The sequence below is a fragment of the Atractosteus spatula genome, chromosome 12 (genome assembly GCF_055471065.1).
Source record: "Atractosteus spatula isolate fAtrSpa1 chromosome 12, fAtrSpa1.hap1, whole genome shotgun sequence".
Lineage (NCBI taxonomy): Eukaryota > Metazoa > Chordata > Actinopteri > Semionotiformes > Lepisosteidae > Atractosteus > Atractosteus spatula.
The window spans coordinates 23459981-23482167 of record NC_142717.1 but is presented as its reverse complement, the minus strand read 5'-3'; the positions used below and the strand labels follow the sequence as shown (position 1 = coordinate 23482167).

General features: G+C 45.6%; 1 protein-coding gene across 1 annotated transcript in view; it reads left to right on the top strand.

The window, feature by feature from the left end:
- Positions 1 to 76: 76 nt before the first annotated feature.
- Positions 77 to 22187, top strand: part of erp44 (endoplasmic reticulum protein 44) — a 42043-nt gene continuing 19932 nt past the window's right edge. The window contains exon 1 of the mRNA XM_088928615.1: positions 77 to 229. Coding sequence (XP_088784741.1) covers positions 173 to 229 — 57 coding nt within the window. The 5' untranslated portion in view covers positions 77 to 172. The remainder of the gene's footprint in view (positions 230 to 22187) is intronic.

Here is a 22187-nt window from a genome sequence, read left to right as displayed (position 1 = left end):
TAAAACTACAATTCCCATCTTTTCAGTATCCGGAACTGTCGCCCAGGTAGCTGTGGCCCCGGTTTAGGACCTTGCTATTCGTCGTTTCCTGCTACAAGAGACTGGAGGTAGTACGGAGAGAGATACCAGGAAGATAAAACAACATCGTAACCTCAACTGACTTTACTATACCATGAAACTTACTGCAGTTTTACCCTCTCCAGACTTCCACTACATTACAGTATTACTGGTAGGTGGAGTCGCTTCGGATTATAGTAATCGAGTCGCTGTTCATCCTTTGCCTTTGAAGTGTTGTGTGAATGTGTATGTACGGTGGAGAGCTGAGCTGAGCTCTACCGGCTGAAGGGAAAAAAGGGTGTTTGAACACAACGTGGCCTACTGGACAAGTTGAAATTAAAGATCGATACCCGAACAGAAGTGAGATACTGGCCCTGGTTGACTTATTCATAGGTCGTGGGTAGAATCAAAGTCGTTTAACAGCGTTCAGCTGAATTATTATTTTTTTTTTGTTCAGACTGCTTGTGTATAGAAGTGTGTTTCTCTCTTTCCTTTCCGCAGTGCTTGTTATGCATCAAGAGCAAAACCATCAGGAAGAAATGTATTTATGCTATTCAGATTTTGTCAAATTAAAACGGGTAGCCTCGTAATCCGTTTAAAGTCTTCGATTATATCATTGCGATGTTCTCGCTAAGGAAGGTAGTAAATCTGGGATATAAAATTCCCCTGAGATTTTCCCCATAGAAAGGAAATTAGTTTCATTAAATTGGAAGACACACGATGCATAACTTCTGCTGTATTGCTTCTGACTTCCTGTGGGGACGGATATGGATTTCACAAGTTGATTTCAGTTTCGCTGACAGCAGGAGTGCAGCGTTCGTGAAACGTTTCACTATGCAGATGTACCAATTATCTACGAAAAGCAGCCAGGGTGATGTGCCACAGCAGCGCAAGTGTCGAGACACGTCTGAGAGGCTGCGATTGTATTACCTTTTGCAGCTTGGAAGTTGAAACTTATCTGGAGTTTCAAGTTTGCTGCTGACAAGGTTTCACAGAGCGCTGCAGGTGTGCGCCCGAAATCACGTTTCCCACAGAGTGTCAGCACAGCTCAGCGCACCATGGCCAGGCGACGGACGATCTTTACTGAATTCACTTCGTTTTATTGATTGGATATGTTTTTTAGTGGTTGTATTTAGAGAGCTGGGTCTCCCCCTCAAACACCCCCCTCCCCCTCACGTCTTGTTACAGCGAAGAAGCCGGTAAGAGAAGAGTCTTCTGTTGTGGCTCATTCTCATTGGTCGGAAACCCGGAACTTGTCAGCAGAATGCGGCATGAAACGGCGGCCTGTAATATTCAGATACTCCAGGAAGTTAGCAGTCTCGGGGATTTAAAACCTATTAAATAGCTCGATTTTTGAAAATATCGCTTCTCGGGAAAGAGAACCCGATTGCCGAAGGGTTGTATTTGTAGTTTTTGGGATGTAGTATGTTTTGAAAAGGAAACAAAGTCTCTTTACTGTCTGTGTTTTACATTGTTTGGTTGTTTTCTTTTAAGTTTCACTCAAGCCTTTTCAGTATTTAAAGCTTATGGTGTTAAAATGATTGATCAAACAGCTTAATTCTGACTTTTAGACTTTTAGTCCTGGCTTTTAAGCATGTTTTGTAAGTAACGTTTTAGATAATTTCATGCAGGGACTTCCAAATTAGTTCAAAGTAAAGTAGAGGTACCCCTTAACTCTCTGCTGAATTATCTTTTCTGTGGAAAAGATACCTATTAATATTAGAACTGTACATTACAGCATCAAAAGTAACAATGTATTTTGGACATAGTAACTTGTTTGTACCAGTTGAAAGCTTTTGTTCCCAACTGTAGTTTTCAAGGAGCTTTCAGGTACAAAGTGAAATCAAAGTTCTATCGGATCGCTTAATTTCAAGCTTTGGATCCAGGTTTTAAGCATGTAAGAGGTTTCCGTTGAGATATTAAATGTTGTAAGTAGCCTTTTAGTTAATTTATTGCAGAGACCTCCATTCCTGATCCTGGAGGCTGGTTTCCATGTAGGATTTCTAGATCTCTAGATCAGCACCTGAAGAGCAGGGAGAAGCTGATAGTGTTCTAATTGAGGAGCTGGATTAGGGTTGTGTTGCAATAAAGACTTGTAGACACACCTGCCCTCCAGGACCTGGGCTGGAGACCCATGATCTAGGGGTTCAGTTAAGTAGCTGATATCTTAGTTGGAATGGAAGCAGCAGGCGTGGACGTCTATAGGGACCGGAATTGAGAAGCCTTGGTTTACAGCAGGTATTTCCAGTTATAATGAGCTCTGAAAGGTGCCTCAACTCCGATCTTCTGAGTCCTGTGTCACGCACATACAGGATCCAGATAAGGATCTCTGCTTTGGGGGCTCAAAGTAAACTCCATGTTTCAGTGGTGGGCTTCATTTTTGGTTGTTGTAAGATTATTCTTTTTATGTGCTTTGTGTCTATGTGGCATTTGTGTGGCCTATATATAACCCTTTTCACCCGAGTCTCACCACCCCGGCCTGTGTTCTGATGTTGTTTGTCTCCGTCTCCATGCCCCAAGGCGTTCTGAAACTCTGACATCTTGGATCCTTAGTTACCTTGCCTGCCGTGTCAGTAACAATGCTCAGCTGAACACTGTTTGCCTTTTTAATGGAGGGAATTTAGCTGCAACTTCTGGGATCGAGTTGTGGGGGGAAGGAAGATCACAGATTGCAAACCCTTATCCTTATTAAAGTAGGGAATCATTGAACCTTGCATTAATTTCCTGCCTTTTTTTCCATTGGTCTTTCCATCAAAGCGTATTCTGTGTGCGCCAATGTAGTTTGTATGAGTTTGTGAAGGACCGTGCAGTGTGTGTATGTAGCTGTGTAAATTGAGGGAGGAAGACGAGCAGAAGATTGAGATTCAGCTTTATTAGGGCTAGGCAGGAAATTGGGGAAGTTTTAGATTCCAAAGAGCAGACTTTAACCAATGAGATGTGTGGAAATAGTCCTCTAAACACAGGTGCAGCTCGCATTCGTATATCGCATTAGACGTGGAAATTTAAGGTTAAAAGGGATGAACACAGCAGAGATTTCAGAAAACAAGCTTGACAGAAGAGTTCTGTTTGTGTGTGTGAAAGACGATGGCAAATGTCAGCAGGTGCAGTTGACCCTTTGTTTAATAAACCCAGATGGTGGTGTTGTGTTTTCATGTAGTCTCATGTTTTGTGTGTATGAGCTGTATGACAGATTTGGTTTGCTCTTTTTTTTTTATTTGCATAAAACAGGATGCTCAGTTCCTTTAGATTTTAGCCCTCCGTTCCTGTTGCCTGCCATGATCCAGCCTTCAGTACAGCTGCGTGATTCGGGCTCTGTCTTTATAACCGCTGAAAGGAAAGGATGTGAACAGCTGAGGCTAGAAGCTTGAAAGGTCTAGATCCTATTAAGCTGGTGCTGGAGTGGAAGTGGACTTTGAAATGAGAGTGAGAGATGACAGGAGCAGCAGCTCTCAGGTGGCTCAGTCTGTTCTGTTCCATCATGGTTGGTGGGCGTGTCCGAGACCTTAGGGAGCAACATGAAAGGCACTTTCTGTAACCCTCATGTTACCTAAAGATACATACTGCTAGAAGAGCGATCACAGCGCCTTGCAAAAGTATCCAGACCCCTGCACAGATCCTACACTTTAAAGCTTGCAGTGATGACACCCTGGAATAGCAATGAATATTTGTAACACACACAATCCTCTCTGTGCATTCCAATTCAAAAAGAAGTAAATAGGAATTGAATCCCGATTGCATATGTATTCAGACCTTTGCTGTGTCAAATCTTAATGAATTTAGGTGCCCAAAATTACCTTTATGAGCCACGAAATAATTTGTGTGGCCTCTGTCCCTGTTCAATAATAGTGGCTCATATGTTTTCAGGATATACTTGTCTCTGTAAGGTCCCTCGGTCAGGAAGTAAAATTAATGCAAGGATTTGAGCATGAAAGCCAAAGAGCTTTGAGAACAACTCGGGGAGAAAGCTGTATAAAGGGACAGAGCATATCTTTGACCGTGGTGAAGTTGATTATTAGGAAAAATAGATCGGACTGTCCCTCCAAAACAAGCATTGTTAAGGAGCAAAACATGGTTAAGGATGCTGCTCTGAGGCCAGTTGCAGCTTTGAAAGAGTAACAGAGTTCTGTGGCTCAGTGACAGGTTCAGTGGAAGAAAGATGGGTCAGCAATATCCCAGGAACTCCACAAAGGAGGCTCGTGTGGAATTGAAGACAAGTCAAATCCAGCCTGGGATCTGCAGCAAAGAATAAGAGTAAGGAAAAGTGAACTCCCATGACTGGCCCAGTTCATCTCCTGACTGGAATCCTATTGAAGATTTCTTGAAAGACATGAAGATTTCTGTCCATAAGCAAGAGAACCTGAGCAAAAGTACCTGTATTTACCAAGATTCGTCCCAAAGCTGCGTGCAAAGTTGGTAATGACTTCTTACCCATAACAACCTGTTGCTGTAATTGCTGCCGGAGGTGCTTCCACCGGATAGAGTTCCGTTTTTTTCCCCCCCCTCCATTTTTCCCGCCGTTTCCTGCAATGTATCATTCAAAGAAAGATCTTTGGTTTTCACATTCAGTTTATATAGAAAATATATTTTAAGTTCAGACACCGAGAGCCCATCGGAAGGGTCTGAATACTTTTGCAGGGCAGAGAGAGAGGCTTTCTGCTGATTGTGAATTTGCATCTTGGGGATGGCAAGCTATCTCATTGCGAGCTGTGGAGTTCGAGAGGGATGTAGGACAGTAAGCAATGACCTCTAGGCCTGGTCCTGTTGCGCCCACAGCCTTCAGGTGTTTTTGGTGTCGGCTGTCATTTTCCCTTTGTTGTGTGTCACAGAGAAACACTCTTCAGATACGTAATTCAAAGCTCGGTTGGAATGGTAACCCAAAGACCTTGGAGCTCCTAAAGAAAGCAGGGGTGGGGATCGTCTGGAGACCCAGTATGACACTTCATGGTGGGGTAGAATGGCTACCAAAGTCTGGGCAGCTTGGCAGTGTTGAAATACAGGTGCCTGCACTTGCAGGGATGTCTCATTGGCCTTTTTTCACCAGTAAGTTCAGGATTATTCAAAATGCCAGATAAATCTGAAATACTATAAGTAGACCTTTGGTGGGAAAGCTCCAGGCCAGTCCCGTACTTAGGAATGTCACACCTGCATGCTTTACGTTTGGTGTCACTGCTTTCAGTGATACTTTTGATTAACCTTGCGAAGAGTATTTCGGTATTTGCCTTGTGATTGTCGGATCTGAATAATGCCGCTGCAGGCTGCGAGCGAGCAGTGTGGAGCCTCCTCACTGAACCCAGTGCCATATGGCAGCTCCTGGCAGGACAGCTGAGAGTGAGCAGAGTAACAGGACCCTGTGTGTGTGATTTCTCAGTAAACATTTTACGGCATATGATTAGCATGGTTAGGAGATCTAGCTCACAGTGCTGGGGCCCTGGGTTCCATCTCTGGGGTGCTGTCTGTGTGGAGTTTGTATGTTCTCCCCATGTTTTTGCACTGGTTTCATCTAGGTGCTCTGCTTTCCTCCCGCAGTCCAAAGGCTGCCTGGTAGGTTCAGTGACTTCTGGGGAAAACTGGCCCGGGTATGAGTGTGTGTGTGCTTGTGTCAGTGTTTGTTTGCCCTGTGATGGATTCGCAGCCTGCCCAGGATGTATCCTGCTTCCAGGATAGGCTCTGGCTCCACCAAGACCCTGTACTGGATAAAGCAGTTAGAAAATGGATGGGTGGATTAAGAGATGTGTCTGAATTCAATGAATCTTAAGGTACTTTCCAAAAAAGGCATTTTCTTAAACATTGAAGCTTTTATGCGTCAAGATGACGTTTGGTTGTCTTATTGTTATTGTGGTATGTTAATATTGGAAAAATGATTCAAAATAATCTTATTTTGAAATAAAACGTACAACACTAAATACCAGCGTTTCATTTTAACTGAGAAAATAACAAAGGCCCAGGCCCTGACCTCCACATGCCAGCCGCAGGATCGATGCTCTCCGGAGTCTCTCCCTCCGTGTTGCTTTCAGAACAGTGTGTCATCGCCGCGGCCCTGTATTCTGCAGAAGCTACAAATTGAACGTCTGTGATGATTAAAAGTATACGCTTTCTATGCATAAAGGCGAAAGTAAATTCGGACTTCTGCAAATGAGTTGTGGAATTGCTTTGTTGATGGGTTGTAGGGCTTTTTGACAGCTGGCGTAGGCCCCAAACAGAGCAGTGCAGACTCGGAAGACGAGCTCCATCTGGCTCTGTTCCTCCCTGCCTTTATTATTGGTCAGTGAGCACTGAAGGTTCAGTATGTACTGGCTCAGCACCCCAAACACATAATTAATAATAATAATAATAATAATTCCTTACACTTATATAGCGCTTTTCTGGACACTCCACTCAAAGTGCTTTACAGGTAATGGGGACTCCCCTCCACCACCACCACCAATGTGCACCTGGATGATGCGACGGCAGCCATAGTGCACCAGTACTCTCACCACACACCACACACCAGCTATCAGTGGGGAGGAGAACAGAGTGAAGAAACTAGTTCATAGATGGGGATTATTAGCAGGCCATGATAAATAAGGACCAATGGGAAGTTTGGCCAGGACACTGGGGTTACACCCCTACTCTTTACGAGAAACGGCCTGGGATTTTTAATGACCACAAAGAGTCAGGACCTCGGTTTTACATCTCATCCGAAGGACGGCGCCTGTTTACAGTATAGTGTCCCCGTCACTATACTTGGGCATTAGGACCCACATAGACCGCAGGGTGAGCGTCCCCTGCTGGCTCCACTAACACCTCTTCCAGCAGCAACCTTAGTTTTTCCCAGGAGGTCTCCCATCCAGCTACTGACCAGGCTCATACCTGCTTAACTCCAGTGGGCTGCCAGTTGTGAGTTGCAGGGTGATATGGCTACACACATACACACATCGTTTACTGCAAGGGAACAGGTAAAGGTTTATTCCAGAATCCACGCTGAAAAGAAAAGACACAACTTCTTCTTCAGGCTTCTACACCTGGAAGAGGTTCCACAGGCGAAACGTTGCGTCTCTTTTCCTTTCAGCAAGGAATGAACCTTTACCAGCCCCCGACTCGCACAGCTTTTACGTCCGTGTTTTTGCGAATTTCGCCGAGTTTCCGTCGCCGCCAGATGTAGACCGATTCCTGCGAGCGACGGGATGGGCCGACACGCCTGGAGAAAATTCTCGCCCAGGAGGCGATAGGGTGGGAACTTTCGGGAAGAGCTGGACGCTCTGTCCAGTTACTGCTGAAGCTGACCTGCGCTAATTGCTCTTTGTTGTTCCACCAGCGACATCACTGACGGATGCCTGCCGGATAGTGTGGTTTTAACTCGAAACGCGCGTTAGAATTAATTCTAGCGCCACTAAAGCACTAGTGCGTAGGTGATCGGGTAACTTTTTGGTAATGGTATTGGACAGAAAGAGAATTGCTAAAACCTTGAGAACTGAAAGAAGGGTATGAAACCGACCCTGATGAAAGCAAACTGCTGAGGAAAGAGTGAAAGTAACCGAAGGGACGTGACCCAGTTTGACTGACGTCTTCATATGCAGCATCTGTCTCCATCGATGCCCATTTCCGTGTGGCACTCCTTAAAGTAAACTTTACTTGGGACTGCTGTTCTACTCAGTCATCGAGATCTTCGGATTTGATACTAATCCATGTCAGGTTCCCCTGCGGTTTAGTAAACGTAATATACGGGCGTACTGGTACGAGATGTGGAGATGGCTGTATTCAGCCGTTTTCCACGAACATTTCAGCGTTTTTTATTCATGTCATTACAAGCACAGCCAGAAGTGTCAATGGGGATATCGAAATTAATCAGCACGTTTGACATTTAATTAAGGGGTTAAATAGCATTAAACACATTTAAGTATTTACAGATTTAAAATGCATAAATAACTAAAATTTGGTGAGCAATATTACAATACAGAAAATATGGGAGCAGAGAATGCCATTGCAATATGAAGAAAACTACAGTAGTTGTTGTTGTTGTTAAAAAAAAATACTGCTGTGACCATTGAAAAAAAATGTCAGGTCTAAGAAGTGAAGCGATTCTTATATGGGGGTGCCCTAGCAGTGCTTGGCTTTGAATTCCTGACACAGGGCACAACTCCACTCAGGAAACAGCATCTTGAGCATTCGCAGTGTAGCTGTGACAGGCAGCAGTTACCAGCAGAGTCAGAACAAGGTGCTCAATTCCTGCGCCGGAGCACAGCGGGTCCAGCAGTCATCGGCACCCTTGAATCTGTGCTTTTCCCCAGGAAAGATCAGCGGAGGTCCCGATAAAGTTCTGGTGCAGTCCAGCGCTCTGCTAGTGCCACGGGACAAGATGTGCTGAGGGTGTGGCTCACGATGTGTGTGCACTCAGTAGTCATTGTTTGAGTAAACGCATTGCTCCTTACTTTAAGTGCATCAGCCGGTGGAGGCTGTGTGTCTGCATCACCTTGGCACATAGGAGTTCCAGACCATTGTCATTAAGTGCGGCAGAATAGGGGTTTCCCCACTTCAGACCCCAGAATAGTAGATGTTCTCTGTTTAAGAGTTTCAGGTTTGGATAGAGGGATGCATTGGTCCAGTTAGACCTTTAACACTCTTCTCCCAGGTTAAGAGCTGTTTCTAGCTTAAGCAGACAATACCTTTGCTGGTTTCCTGACCCTGAGGACCAGAGGTGAGAACTTCTGACCTTGACCATGAAACAGAGGGCTTCCACTGGAGGAAACAAGCACGCAGAACCTGGTAGTTTGAGCTCTGCCACATGAACACAGGGGGTTGCATGACTCCTGAGACCGAGGGAGGATCTTTGTGAAAGTATTTCTCAAATGGCACACGCCCACTTGAAGACCCGAAAGCTATTTACAAATACAAACATAAACATGGAAATAAATAACAGGCTACAAGACTGATTATAAAAACGAATGGCTTGACGTATGCTAATCAATTGAATGCATGTGGCTGCTTCATACCAGGATCAAAACGAAAAATGGTTATGACTGCATTTCGAGACTCAACCCTTTTTTAGAGTAAAGCACTAGGGTGTATAGTTTCTTTCGATGAGTTATTTCCCAAGCATTAGCTGGCAGAGTGGCTGGTGACAGGATACTCAGCTGTGGTTTTCTGTTTGTCATATTAGTAATCTAGATAAGCTACACATATATGAATAACCGACAAAGAACTTTTGTCAAAACAAATATCAGGTGGTTAATATTAAGAACATTCATGTCGTGCAACAGACGTTAAATGTTGAATTTGGTTACAGTGCCTTGCAAAAGTATTCACTCTCTTGCAGTGATGTCAGGTTTTGCTGAATGACAAATGAAGTCTGCTCTTTTGGTTTAATGTTGTTCATTAGAATGCTCTAACTGAGCAGTGGTCTGGGTTAAAGATGTTAAACGTCTGCAAAGATCAATCAAAAGCTAAAATATGTTAATTAGTTTAGTATTTATCTCCTGAATCAAAATTTGGTGAAAGCAACTTTGGCAGAAATTGTAGCCACAAGCCTTTGGATAAGTCTCTACCAGCTGCAATTTTTGGCCATGGTTCTGTGCAAGCTTGCTCTTGCTCTGTCAGGTAGGTCGAGGATGACCGATGGAGAGCGTTTTTAGTCTTTCCATGGGCTCTCAGGAGGATTCAAGTCACTGGGCCACACAAGGACCTTCGCTTTCTTGTTAAGCCACTCCAGTGTAGCTTCAACTTGTGTTGTGCGTCGTTGTCTTGCTGAAGGGTGATTATTGGTCTCAGACTGTGGCTCTTATTCTTGTCTTTTGCTCCATCCATTTTGGCTTTGATGGTCCTTCACCTTTCCCAGGGCCTGCTGATGAGCAGCAGTCCCATAACGCAGCGCTGCCGCCACACTGCTTGACAGAAGGGCTGGCACAGTGGCTGAGCGATGCGCTGCGTTGGGTTTGTGCCAGGTGTGACATTGTGCATTTAGACCAAAAAGTTCTCCCTTTTGTTTCATCTGACCACAAAACTGTTTGCCTAATCGGTTAAACGCTTCCTTGCAAATTGTATGTGGGGTTTCAGATGTTTTTTGTTTTGTTTTAAGCAGTGGCTTCTTTCTTGCCACTCCGCCATAGAGGCCTGCTTTGACACAGACATCTTCTTCCATTGAGCTCTGCGTCTCTTTCCAAGTCCCTGTTGGCCTCACTGTAGCATCCCTGACCTGTTTGCCCTCTGGCCTGCCTGCTCTGTCTAAAGGCCCTCTCTGATCTAGGACCCATCTGGGCTGAACAAAACGCCTCCATTTAATGATCAGCATCACTGTGTCAAACGCATATCCAGTGTGAATTTTTATACCCTTCCCCTGGTCTGGTGCAGCTGAGAATTTCTTTAGCTTGTTCCCTTTATGCAATCTGAGTCAGGTCATATTAGAAGCTAGATGATTAAGGGATGTGCTGCCTGTCTTTGGGAGGAGAGGGGCAAAGTGCTTTATAGTTGCAATAAAAGTCCAGGAAATGAGTTATAAAAGAGGACCTGCTGATAAAGTGCTCAGTGCATTCAGTCTGTCTCCCGTCCTCCAGTTGGATTATCTCAGAGCAGAATCCTAACAAGCTGCCTTATAGGGTGTACTGTAAGAGAGATGTAACTGTTGTTTGCACTCCAAGCTGTCTGATTTTGTCCACAGGATTGTTAATTTTATTGAAACGCTGTCCCTCCTAGTGTGGCAACATTACCCGTTTTGCGTCAGACCACATTATTATCATTTCTGTACTTGAAAATGCCTCTCAGGGACAGCATTTTCCACATGCAAAAGAAAAGATGGCTCAGGTTTGACTCCTGTGGCCTGGATTCAGGCAGTGGATGTTTGTGCAGCATTCAGAAACTGATGCTCATGAGAGTGCCTTTTAAATGCTGCAAAAATAAACAGGATGGCTCAAATGTAAGATAACAAGCACAAACAGCTGTCCTGGAGCCCAGCCGGTTTGTGCCTCCAAAGGCCTTACTGGTGTGGAATGTGAAGCAGAGGTGCTGTAAAGAGACCAAACGTGCCTCCCAGGCAGAGCATTAAGGCAGCTTCCCAAGGAATAAGTCACATTCCCACACTGCTCATTCACTCCTACCTTTCAGCCTAAAACTCATCCAGGTGCGTGGCCTGTCAGCCAGTCCAGTACTGAATTTGCATGGTATTGTTTCTACAATGTCCCCCAGTTTCCTTTAGACGTTTTTCAGGTTCTGAAACCTTCTTTTTTTACACTTTGTGGTGTAAAGTTTTGTTCTTATGTAACAAAAACCAAGAGGAGTGCCTATATTTTAGGAATACTTCCTTTGATGGAACAATAAGTCCCAAGTGTTCATTATTGTAAAACAATATGCAGTCCTGCCAGGCTAGAAGCCCAGATTCAGAGTTAATAGACTTTTTTTCCTGGCTGGACTTAAAGGGTTAAACTCCAGAGCTGGGACAAAACCAGTGTTTTGTCAAAGATGGGGATTTAGGGAGCAGGGGCGTAGCTGGAATGAGTCCTTGGCCAAGTCAGGAATCGCACCTCATCGTTCTCTCTATTCAGAGTCAGTGAATGAAAGCGCTGGTCCTCCTCAAGGGTATCTGCACCCATCTGTTTTCTCACCAGTTTGTCCAGAGCAGAGTCGCAGTATTACAGGGCATGCCCAGAAACACACACTGGCTCGCACCAGGGCCAATTTTATAGATGCAAGTGATCCTACCAGTGTGTGTTTTAGACTGGGGGGGGGGGGGGGGGGGCAAAAAAGGAGCATCTGGAGGAGAACATGCAAACTCCACGCTGATAGCCTCCCACGAATTGGCCCCAGGGGCTGCGAGACAGCAAATCTAACCACTGTGCCGGCTCTTAAGGGCCCCTCTGTTCCTCTTGTTTTGTCACTCTGTTATTTCTGATATTTGACGATATTTGAATTTGAAGATGAAAAATTGGTGACTTCCATGTCGCCAAACGCAGCACTCTAGATAAGGTCACCATTGGCAAAATGAATGTGTTTATACAAGGTGATTATCCTTTTTAAAAAAAAAAACTATGAGAGTATTCACATTAGAGGGAATCAAGCTCTAGTGATTCACAGAGTAGCTGGGACACTGTGTGTGTAGGGGAATTGAGGGCAGATGAAACAGGAGCTTGCCATCAATTTCAGCAGCTCTAAAAACCCATTAGGGGTTTGTCTATGGGACAGTGGCTTGGAGATATGCCAATGAATAATACAAGATTGAAGATAACAGGCCTCATTGTATAGCAATTTTAGCCACTTCTGCTTCCAATCCGCAGGTATTTGTATATCTCTTAGCCGACACCAAGATGCTACTTGCTTTCATGCCTGCTCACAGTATTTTCAAGCTGTTTTTAGATATGGAGTTTTGAAATATATGTAGGCTTAAATATGTATTTGTCATCACTTTTCATTGTACAAGAGCCTGCAGCAAGTACAGCCTGAAACTGATTAAACTGGAACAATGAGAGGCTTTATTTCCATCCCTGTGTGCTGTGTGCAGGCTCATGTCTCATCCGCAGGCTGCTCTGATAATCCTCAGGAACTCCCATGGAGTGCAGTGACGAACGCTCAGTTTAACGTGGGGCTTCTAGAAGGTTTTTACAATTCCTTTGAACTGCTTCCATCTTGTTTTAGTGAAGGCCTCGCATTCCTACACTGACATTTGCAATAATTATTAATAATAATAATAATAATAATAATAATAATAATTGCTTACGCTTATATAGCGCTTTTCTGGACACTCCACTTAAAGCGCTTTACAGGTAATGGGGACTCCTCTCCATCACCACCAATGTGCAGCCCCACCTGGATGATATTATTCCCAATTATTTGGTCTCACTGGAATGGGGCTATAGATATTTGGTCTCGCTGGAATTTTAGGGCTCTTTTATTTTCCTGTCACCTCCGTTTGTTGCATAAGCAGTCTTTGGCCTCTGCATTTCGTCTGTGCTCGTGACAGGTGCAGCTCTGCTCTGCCCCAGCTGGGATCCGATCGCGGATTCTTGCAGACGCAGCCCTGGACGACAGCAGACTCTTCCTTCACTGGAACCTCACCTTTGGTGGAAATGGCGAGCACGGAATGTTATCCCCACCTGTTTTATGTGGAAGTGTCTTCAGCGGGGCTGTGAAGAATTGTGGACCTGTTTTGTGGCAATCTTGTAAGCTTTATTTCTGCACTAATGACGCACCAGTGTGATAATTGAATCACAGTTTTGCCATCCTGTGAATAGGCATGGCATACTCAGTGTCTTTTTATGAGTAAAGTATAGCTGTCCGGTCATGACGCTACCCTCTCCGCACTTGCTCTCATAGAGCCAGATTAATAATGGACAATTTAGCAAACAATAGGCTGCTATCGATCAGACTGATTGTGTGTTAAATTCTCAGCAGTATCCCTCCTCACCACACTGCCCTCTGCTTATACGGCAGTGCTGTTCAATTCACAGGCCTGGGAGCAGACGTTGCCACTTCTGTCCTTGCTCCTGGCTCAAGAGTGGCTGTGTCCGCTTGTGCTCTGCGTATAATATACTGCAGGCATTCACTTGTGCACACATTACAACATCGAACCATCTGCTTATTAAAACTGAACCTCAGATGTCCCAGAGTGGCAATTCCAGCACAAAATGCCTGACCTGCCCTGCTGTACAGCACAGTGCTGTTCTTATAACTCTTTTTGGCTTAATCTTTTCTGTGCATTTCTTTTCCATTTTGTCCTCATGACGAGGCACTGACAAGATGTTTTCCCTTAGCGCACAGCACATCTATTCACTGCGGTCTCAGACGCAGGGGATGTCAAGACAGGAGCCATTCCAGGAGCTTCCAAGTTGCCAGTGTGTCAGTAGTGGAAATGAATGGACGCCTGTAGATTCCCCCCCCCCTCCTTCGTTCAATAAATCAGCTCAGCTTGATCAAAGCTCGCCTCCTTCCATTATTCTTCCCCCGGCCTTTCTGCTTCGTGTGTGGTGTAGACTGCTCGATTTAGGAGTTTCTGAGACCACGGTCCTGTCAGTCTCTTTTTCAGTCTACCCTAGAAGCTGGCTCAGCGAAACGGGAGCTTGGAAATATGAGACCAGACGATTTCAAGGCAAAGAGTCTTCTTGAAATGTGTAAACATCAAAATTAACCAATAGATGCCAGGTTAAAGAAAGGAGTGTTTCTGACAGAGAGGATGAACCAGTTTTGAGCAGTGACTGCACCAGAATGTAATGAATAGGTCCCACTTCAAAAAGTCGTGGGATTTTTCTTTCAGTTTTTTTTTTTTCGTTTATGTTGTACATTGTTTCAGTGGGATGGAGCTGTTCTTTTTACCCAGGCAGTCCTGTGAAGTATGTGTAGCTGGAGATTCAGTAAGTGGTAGTACATTAGATGCAGGGTCTCTTAGACAGCAGTTCCAAACCTTATCTGACCAGATAAGTGCACTTGAGGAGAGAAGGTTTCAGCCTGACCCAGGAATGATTTATAATCTGGACAAGGAATAGGTGGTAGAAAGAAGCCTCCATTTATTCTTTTTAACTACACCAGCCGTTTAGTAGTAGTTTCAGAAAGATTCATTGAAACATTTCATTAGGTGTCTGAATTTGTTATTTTTTTTAATTTGGGGATTCACCAAGTTTTCCTTTAGGACCCTCCCAGTCTGGGATACCATTAAGTGAGCTTGACGTAATCTGCTCTGTCCCGTGCTGGAATTCGATCCCAGTCAGTCCTAGGCTTGGACCTCAGACAGGCTCTTCTACCACAGGAGGAGGTGATTGTTACTTCTATAACATTCTCAGTGCTTCTGAGACCTGCTGCACAGCCCTTGGACTAGGACAAGAGGGATGAGGACCACGCACGCCCTTCTCCAGCATGTGCTCTGGGCAAGCCAGATGCTGTTTGTCAAGTTCGTTTCAAGCAGAGAAACCATGCTCTCTCTCTCTCTCTCTCTCTCTCTCTCTCTGGTAACATGGCTCAGTCTCGGGGGTCCTGAGAAGCCACAGAGGAAGATCCTGTGTGTTAAACTGATGGTACCCTGGCTGACTCAATCCCATCCAACAACTGTGCGTCACTGCTTATGGGGCCTCGGCAATAGCCAACCCAGCCTCTCGTGGGTGATGTGAGGACAGTGTGTGGTCTTCATTCCGTCTCAGCCTCGTGTGAGATGCAGCACTGTGCTCTTTAAAGTGACGATAGCTATAAGCCGGAAAAGTTGCTTTCAAAAAAGCACCTCACTTGTGCTCCTCCAGCCCAACCCTCCTTCCCTTGGTCTGTACCTCCCTCTTTTCCTCGGCTGCACTTGTCAAGGGCGCCATTCAGAGGAGCCGTTGCGTTCCAGCTGTTCCGTTCCAGCTGAAAAGCGCCCTGCCCAATGGAAAGCAGCAGTGCGATTAAAACGAGTTCAATAGTCGTATTCAGCGGCCAGCGTCAAGTGGGAAAGAGCTGTGGGAAGAAGGAAGAGAGTATTAATCACTGTGTCCTTTGGGCGGCTGGTTCCTCATCGCTGGAGTCCACTTGCGCCGTATTTCTTAATCTGTCAGAGGGGCACCTTTCATCGTTCCCTGGGTACGACTGCCCAGCCGTTAATGTGCCACTGGAGACTCTACAGTAACGCTTTCCTGCGCGCCGATAATTTACTCAACATATGAATAAATTAGCCCCTGGGGCAGCGAGCCTGCGCTCCTCCGCTCCCTGATTAGTGGCGTGGAGCTCGGCCCTCACGCAGCCCCCCCCTGTCTCCAGCAGCACCACCGCGCAGCACAGGCTCTGCCGAGCTCAATGAAACAACCAGATACAGGAGGGCAGATTCATATTTGTTTGCTGTTGACTAATGGCGCACGTCTCCCCGCATTAATATTCCTGACTGCATCCCTGCTCAGCCCCGTCCTGTCTTTGCTTGCTGCTGTATTTCTCTGGGTTTTCTTTAAAATTGGGCTTTTTTTAAGGTCTTGCTTTGATAACTGTGTGGTTGAGGGGAGGGGGTGGATTCTGGTTCCCGAGAGAGAATTTCTGGAACCGCTAAGGTTAATATTTGGCACCTAAAAAGTGCCGAATCTGTATTTTAGCTCAGAGGTCCCTGGGACTCATTTCCATCCCCGAGCAGGTAGCTTCAGTCACGTGCACACAATCAAGAAAAGGTCAGCGAGGAAGCTTCAAACCGAGGACAAAGTTTTCCAACTAGTTCGGGTGAGATTATGGTCTTTGCATATGACAGTCTGTCACAAAAGCAGGTGTCGTAACGGTGTATAAATGTAAAATATCTTATTACTTCAGTGTCTTCACTCTCTGTGGGGGGGAAGACGACAGAAGAGAAGAATGCAATCTGGCCAGCAAGGGGCAGACACAGCTCAGCTATTCCTGGGTTTTTGTTTGATTACGAGCTCATCAGTAATGAAACAGGAAAGAAAACCAGATTTCAACACTAAACCCACTGGAGAAGCAGCACAGGCCTCTGAGCTTAATTGTAGGCGTTGTACGTCACAGGACTGCTTTAACATCAAGTACTGTCCTTTTATACTCAGTGCTTCAGGTGTAGTTTTTGCATACTGCTCTGAAGGGAGATAGAGGTATAATCAAAGACAAATATTTTGAGATTGAATCAACTGGTGTTTTTCCAGCTAACAACTGAACGCTCCACTGCGTGTGCAAATTAGAGCAGTCCATTAATATTCAGCACAGATATGTCCGGATTCGATGAGATCTGTGTACAAACTATTAGGGCTGAAGCGTCAGTGACTTTTTTTATTACTGGTGCATTGATATTACGTTCTAGCCAGAAATCAGACTGTAATATGTGAGATGTTCTGTGTATCAAGGGTATCTTAAAATGAAAAATGTAAAACAGCAAATAGGGAATACTGTATTAATCGGATGCTCCTTGGAGAAAAACCCAGAGCCAAGCAGTAGCCGTTTCTGAAGCTGGACGAAAGGGGAAAAAGGATACAGTTCTGTAGAACAGCAGCTCTGCCACCCTGTTGAAACTGAGAGACTGCACAGCTCAGGTGTCCCTTACGTTCTGAAGAATACAGTGTAAGTACCCCTCTGTCAGCTTATTTTGGGCAACCAAAGAGTAGTGTATCTGTATTGGCGTTTTGGGAAGTGGGGGAAAAGTCGTTTTGTTGTTACTGTTGTTATAGCATCGTAAAAAGTGGGTTCCAGAATCGCTGTAGAAGAAAGGAGGAGCTGGATGTCTATCATAAAAGAACAAACAGATGTAGCAGCTTAAAATGAGCATATCTATGAAAGGGGAAAAACATGACTTGACATTGTGGTGTGGACTGGACAGCACAGTCCTCAGCGCAACGCACAAAGCCGCTAGAGACAGAGGTACCAAATTGTGATACATCACCACGAGACACTCTTGGCTTTCAATAGTGGTCGGGCGATTGGACGACATCGAGTGTTTAGTGTTTAGGCTTTCGTGTGGCCGTCAAGAAGGAATGAAGGCGTTCTTTGTGAATGGAGTTGAGGTAGCTCACGTCGAATAATAAAGTGTGAAAAGGAATTGGGTACAATTAAAAATGGGTTAGGGGCTGCAGGTAGTTTGAGATTCTCCTTTTGAATCTCCTCAGAAAATGAATAGAAGACCTTCAGAAACTGTCATGCCATTGTCCTCACCTCCTGCGGTCCTGTATATGTGTATCACAGTGAAGGTCTCAAAACCTTCAACTGCTCTTCCACTGCCAGCATAAGCTAGCATACCGGTCACACACAATGAAATGCGGCAGCTCTCAACTGACAAAGTGGTGACCCATTTTCACCACCCCTGTGATGTACCAGTGTCCCGTCCCGGGGTAGGGGGTCAAAATGCTCGCTCTTCTGTTAAAACCATGGAAACCAGGATGTTGGCTCGTTTGTGGAAATTACACGTCTACTATTTTGACCTACAATGATGAGGCGAGTCCATGTCCGGTGAGCAAAAACAAGTAATAATCTTATTGTTCCAGTATAGAATTCCAATATCGGCCTGGGAGCTGCAGTAAACTGGTAACTGTCGCGTCTGCAACTAGGAGAGGCAGTGCTTGCATGGGAGCCCCCGCCTCTTATCGCCCCCTGCTGGAGGCCGTGTGCACCTGGCAGCCCTTAGTCAGTTGCGCTCAGCGCAGGCAGGCAGCGGACCCCTGAGCAGCGTGGTCGGTGCTTGTGAATAGACCAGCTGCTGGTGTCTGGCTTGCTAATTATTTTCGAGCAACGATCTTGCTAATTAGTGAGCTACCCATCCTGTTATAAGGAGCACTTATTTATATTTTTTTCTTAGCGTGGGTAGCGGAAACTGTTTTTTTTTTCAGTGATTTATGATTTTTTTTAAATGAAGTTTGCTGTTTCCTGGTCCGGTTTTTTGTTTCCCCAGTTGTTTGGCGATCTCTCTCAATACAACAACACGGGCGGGGTGGACACAGGTGTATATAGGCTGAAATGCACGCTGTCAGCCAGCTCATGCGCTGTTTTTTGCAACTCAGACCCTGAGTGTCTACAGCAAAGCTGTGAGCGGCTCTGCCTGATAAAAGAGTGCAGGCTAACGTAGCCTTTAAGCGAAGCGGTGAGCTCTGGGTGAGAGGGCCCTGTTTCTTTCTGGGATGGGAAGAAATAGGGATGGTCGATTTTTGTAGATTCTCACAATATGCTTCTCCAGCAAGCTGGAGGTTTACAGAGCGGTGTTTTGACACTACAGAATAAGCAGCCATCTGACACGTGCAGTTAATTGCTTGCTGCTAATAAGCAACACAGTTTCCTAGTGAAATCACAAAAGCCTCATTTACTGGTGTTTGAATGCTTGCATTCGTATTGCCCTGAGGGCTGAAAAACAGGTTGCGTGTGGTGAGGACTGCAGTTATGCTCTCGGCATCTGGGAGAGAGACATATCACAGGTAGTTTTACTGTTAAGTACATAAGAATAGCAGCAGATGAGAGGGGGCGCACGAATACATAGTTTCCAATTATACCACTAAGTAGAAGTGCATTTAAACTGAGAACTAGAGGGGTTTCTTTACCCTGAGGGTGGTGGGAGCATGGAACAACATATGTTGAAGCTGATACTCTGGCGTCCTTCAAGAAACAGCTTGATGGATCAAGTACCTACTATCAAATGAGGTGGATGGACCATTCTTTTGTAACCATCCTGGCTTCTCACTTGATCTAAGGATCTCATCCAGGGAGGCTGGAGAGAAGCCAGATTATAGGCTTCAATGTTATGACATGATGACACAAAGCACTACACAATATGTACATTACAATTCAGGGAATGGATTCATTTTTTACTTTACTCAGGAGGAGACCATTGTCCATGTGAGTCTCGCGTGACCCCCTTCCACATCCCACTGACCTGCTGTCACCAGCTGCTTGATTGCTTAAACCTAATTGTCTGTTTTCCAGGTCTTTCTTTAGTCTTTCAGGGTGAACAGGTAGAATAGGAGCTGTTCCTCGCATTAAGTGTGCTGGATGGTCTTGCTTTCCACATAATGATCAGGCAAGAATTATTCATTTCAAAAATAGTGATAGGCCTTTTGGTTTGAACCCTGTTGGCATTTTTCTTCATGATGGTTTTTTTATAGAAATGCAGGCCAGATCCCACTGAAGCTCAGCAGGTGTGAGCCTGGTCAGTACCTGGATGGGAGACCTCCTGGGAAAGATGAGGTGTTAGAGGGGCCAGTAGGGGGCACTCACCCTGCGGTCGGCATGGGTCCTAATGCCCCAGTATAGGGACGGGGACACTATACTGTAAACAGGCGCCGTCCTTCGTATGAGACGTAAAACCGAGGTCCTGACTCTGTGGTTATTAAAAATCCCAGGGTGTTTCTCGAAAATAGTAGGGGTGTTACCCCAGCATCCTGGCCAAGTTTCCCATTGGCCCTTACCAATCATGGCCTCGTAATAATCCCCATCTATAAATTGGCTTCATCACTCTGTTCTCCTCCCCACTGATAGCTGGTGTGTGGTGAGTGTACTGGTACACTATGGCTGCCGTTGCATCATCCAGGTGGGGCTGCACATTGGTGCTGGTGGAGGGGAGTCCCCATTACCTGTAAAGCGCTTTGAGTGGAGTGTCCAGAAAAGCGCTATATAAGTGTAAGGAATTATTATTATTACTTTACAAATATGACCAATATGCACCTCCTGGCTGTTCGACTCTCATCTGTCACCCACGTTTCCTTCCACCGATGCAAACAACAGCGCTGTGGGAGCCTGTTTTCTGAAGAACGTGGTATCCTGAGAGCGAGAGGTGTAAATAAATAAGACAGTGAAACATCCCTCACTCAGCCTTGCACTGCCCACAGTACTTCTCGTCAGGTTTGCCAATAAAACCTTTCCTCCAGGCTTTCTGAGGTGATTAGTTACGGTCTTAATTACTGACAGATGTTAACAATTAAGAGCAACGATCTTCTGCCTCTTAATTGACAATTGCTTTGTGGGAGACAGGGAGGCCTCCACTAGGTCATAGGTCATAAGGCGCCGTCAGCCACACCTGACTGAAGGTGCAGTGCCTGTCTTGGCGATACACAGTTTGAGCTGCTGGAGTGTGAGCGCGCAGGCCTGCGTAACTCCCTCCGCTTTCTTGCCGCGCTGGTATTTCATTTCCCGAGACGAACGGGAATCGCTGCCTTCTGATTAACGGTTTTTAACAAGGTGGCGTTGTCATCCAGCCTGGCCGCTCTGCTCGGGAAGCCCTGCAGTAAGGCACAGAGCGAAAAGCCTGCTGGCTGCCATTCGGGAAGCACGGCCTCGCGCGAACAGCGCTTTAATTGGGGAGAGAGTGGTAGGGGAAGGAGCCCCTGCAGAGAGCAGTGTGGTGTGTGATCTGAGAGAGCGGAGGGCTTGACAGGAGGAATTAAGCCACCCCTAATGTCCTCGAATCAATCTCCAATTAGCTAGGCAAGCCAGGAGTGTGTGGGCCTCAGATCAGAGCTGGAGCAATATTTTGTTTGCTTAACTGCGTCGGTCAGTCCAGTGCGCTCTGATGAATGAATAATTTTTGCCGTATCGACCCTCGACTTACCTCTGGGCGCTTTTGGATTTTGTTCTGACACGATTACCAGGCATTTAGCTCGAGGCTTCTCTGTGCCATTCATTCTCCGAGAAGATCATATCCTCTGGTTCATAAGCCTTCGTTTGGAGTCATGATGTCGTGATGTACAGTACGTCCTGCACTGAGGGGTTGGCGATTCAGTGTTGCCGATTCTTCCTCACACTGCGTCTTGTTACAAAGCAGCTGTTGCTAGTCCAAGGATGCCATCCAGCCGTTTTTTTAAAGGAGCGACGTTGGCAGCGCTGTTTGATGGCGTAGCAGTGTTGCGAAAGGTGAAGGAAAAAGAACTCCACATGGCATTCCCAAAACAAAGAACAATCTTGAAATATCTTGTACCTATTACTGATTTTTTTACATTTTATTGTTTAATAAATAATCTTATTTGTTAATCATTTCTAACTACTTTGTCTAACAAAGACCAGCAGGGGAGATGGTGCCTATCTGAGCAAACAAGAGGTGCAAGGCAGGGTACACCCTGGACAGGACGCCAGTCCATCACACCTGGGACAATTCTCCCAGAAGCCAATTAACCTTGCAGTATGCCTTCAAACTGCGGGTGGAAACTGGAGTACCTGGAGGCAATCCATCCAAACATGGGGAGAACATGCAGACTCCACACAGATAGCAGTCCAGGTCCAGAACTGAACCCAGGGCCCTGGTGCTGTAAGGCAGTAATGATAACCACTGCTTCCCCATGCCACCGAATATTAAATAATATAATTTTTTCATGTAATTTTAGTATTTGATATCCCTAAAATCCAGTTTGCAGTGGGAGTCGTGTTTCCCTCCATGAGACTGGCTGTTTCAGCGGCGTCTGCGATGACAGTCATGGAGTTGTAATGGAGGAAAGTGTGTCACAAATAGGACTGCAGGGCACTGCGATGTGCGACACTGCTCTGACTGTGGAGGGGAGTGGGGGCAACAGCAGCACCCACACCGGAGTGAACGCAGAAGTGAGATCTCTTGCCACCACCACCTTTCAACTGTGAATCCCCTGAGCTTTGAAGTGTGCAGTTGACTCGTTTTAAAAAAGCACACCGATGAAGATCATGGTTAAGATCGTTTCGCGATGAGCAAATGAACAGCGACGGCTTATTGGAGAGGAACTTTGAGGTGTGTTCGACCAGGCCCAGCTAGTTTCGACCGCTCAGGAGTTGGGGCCCGTGCACTG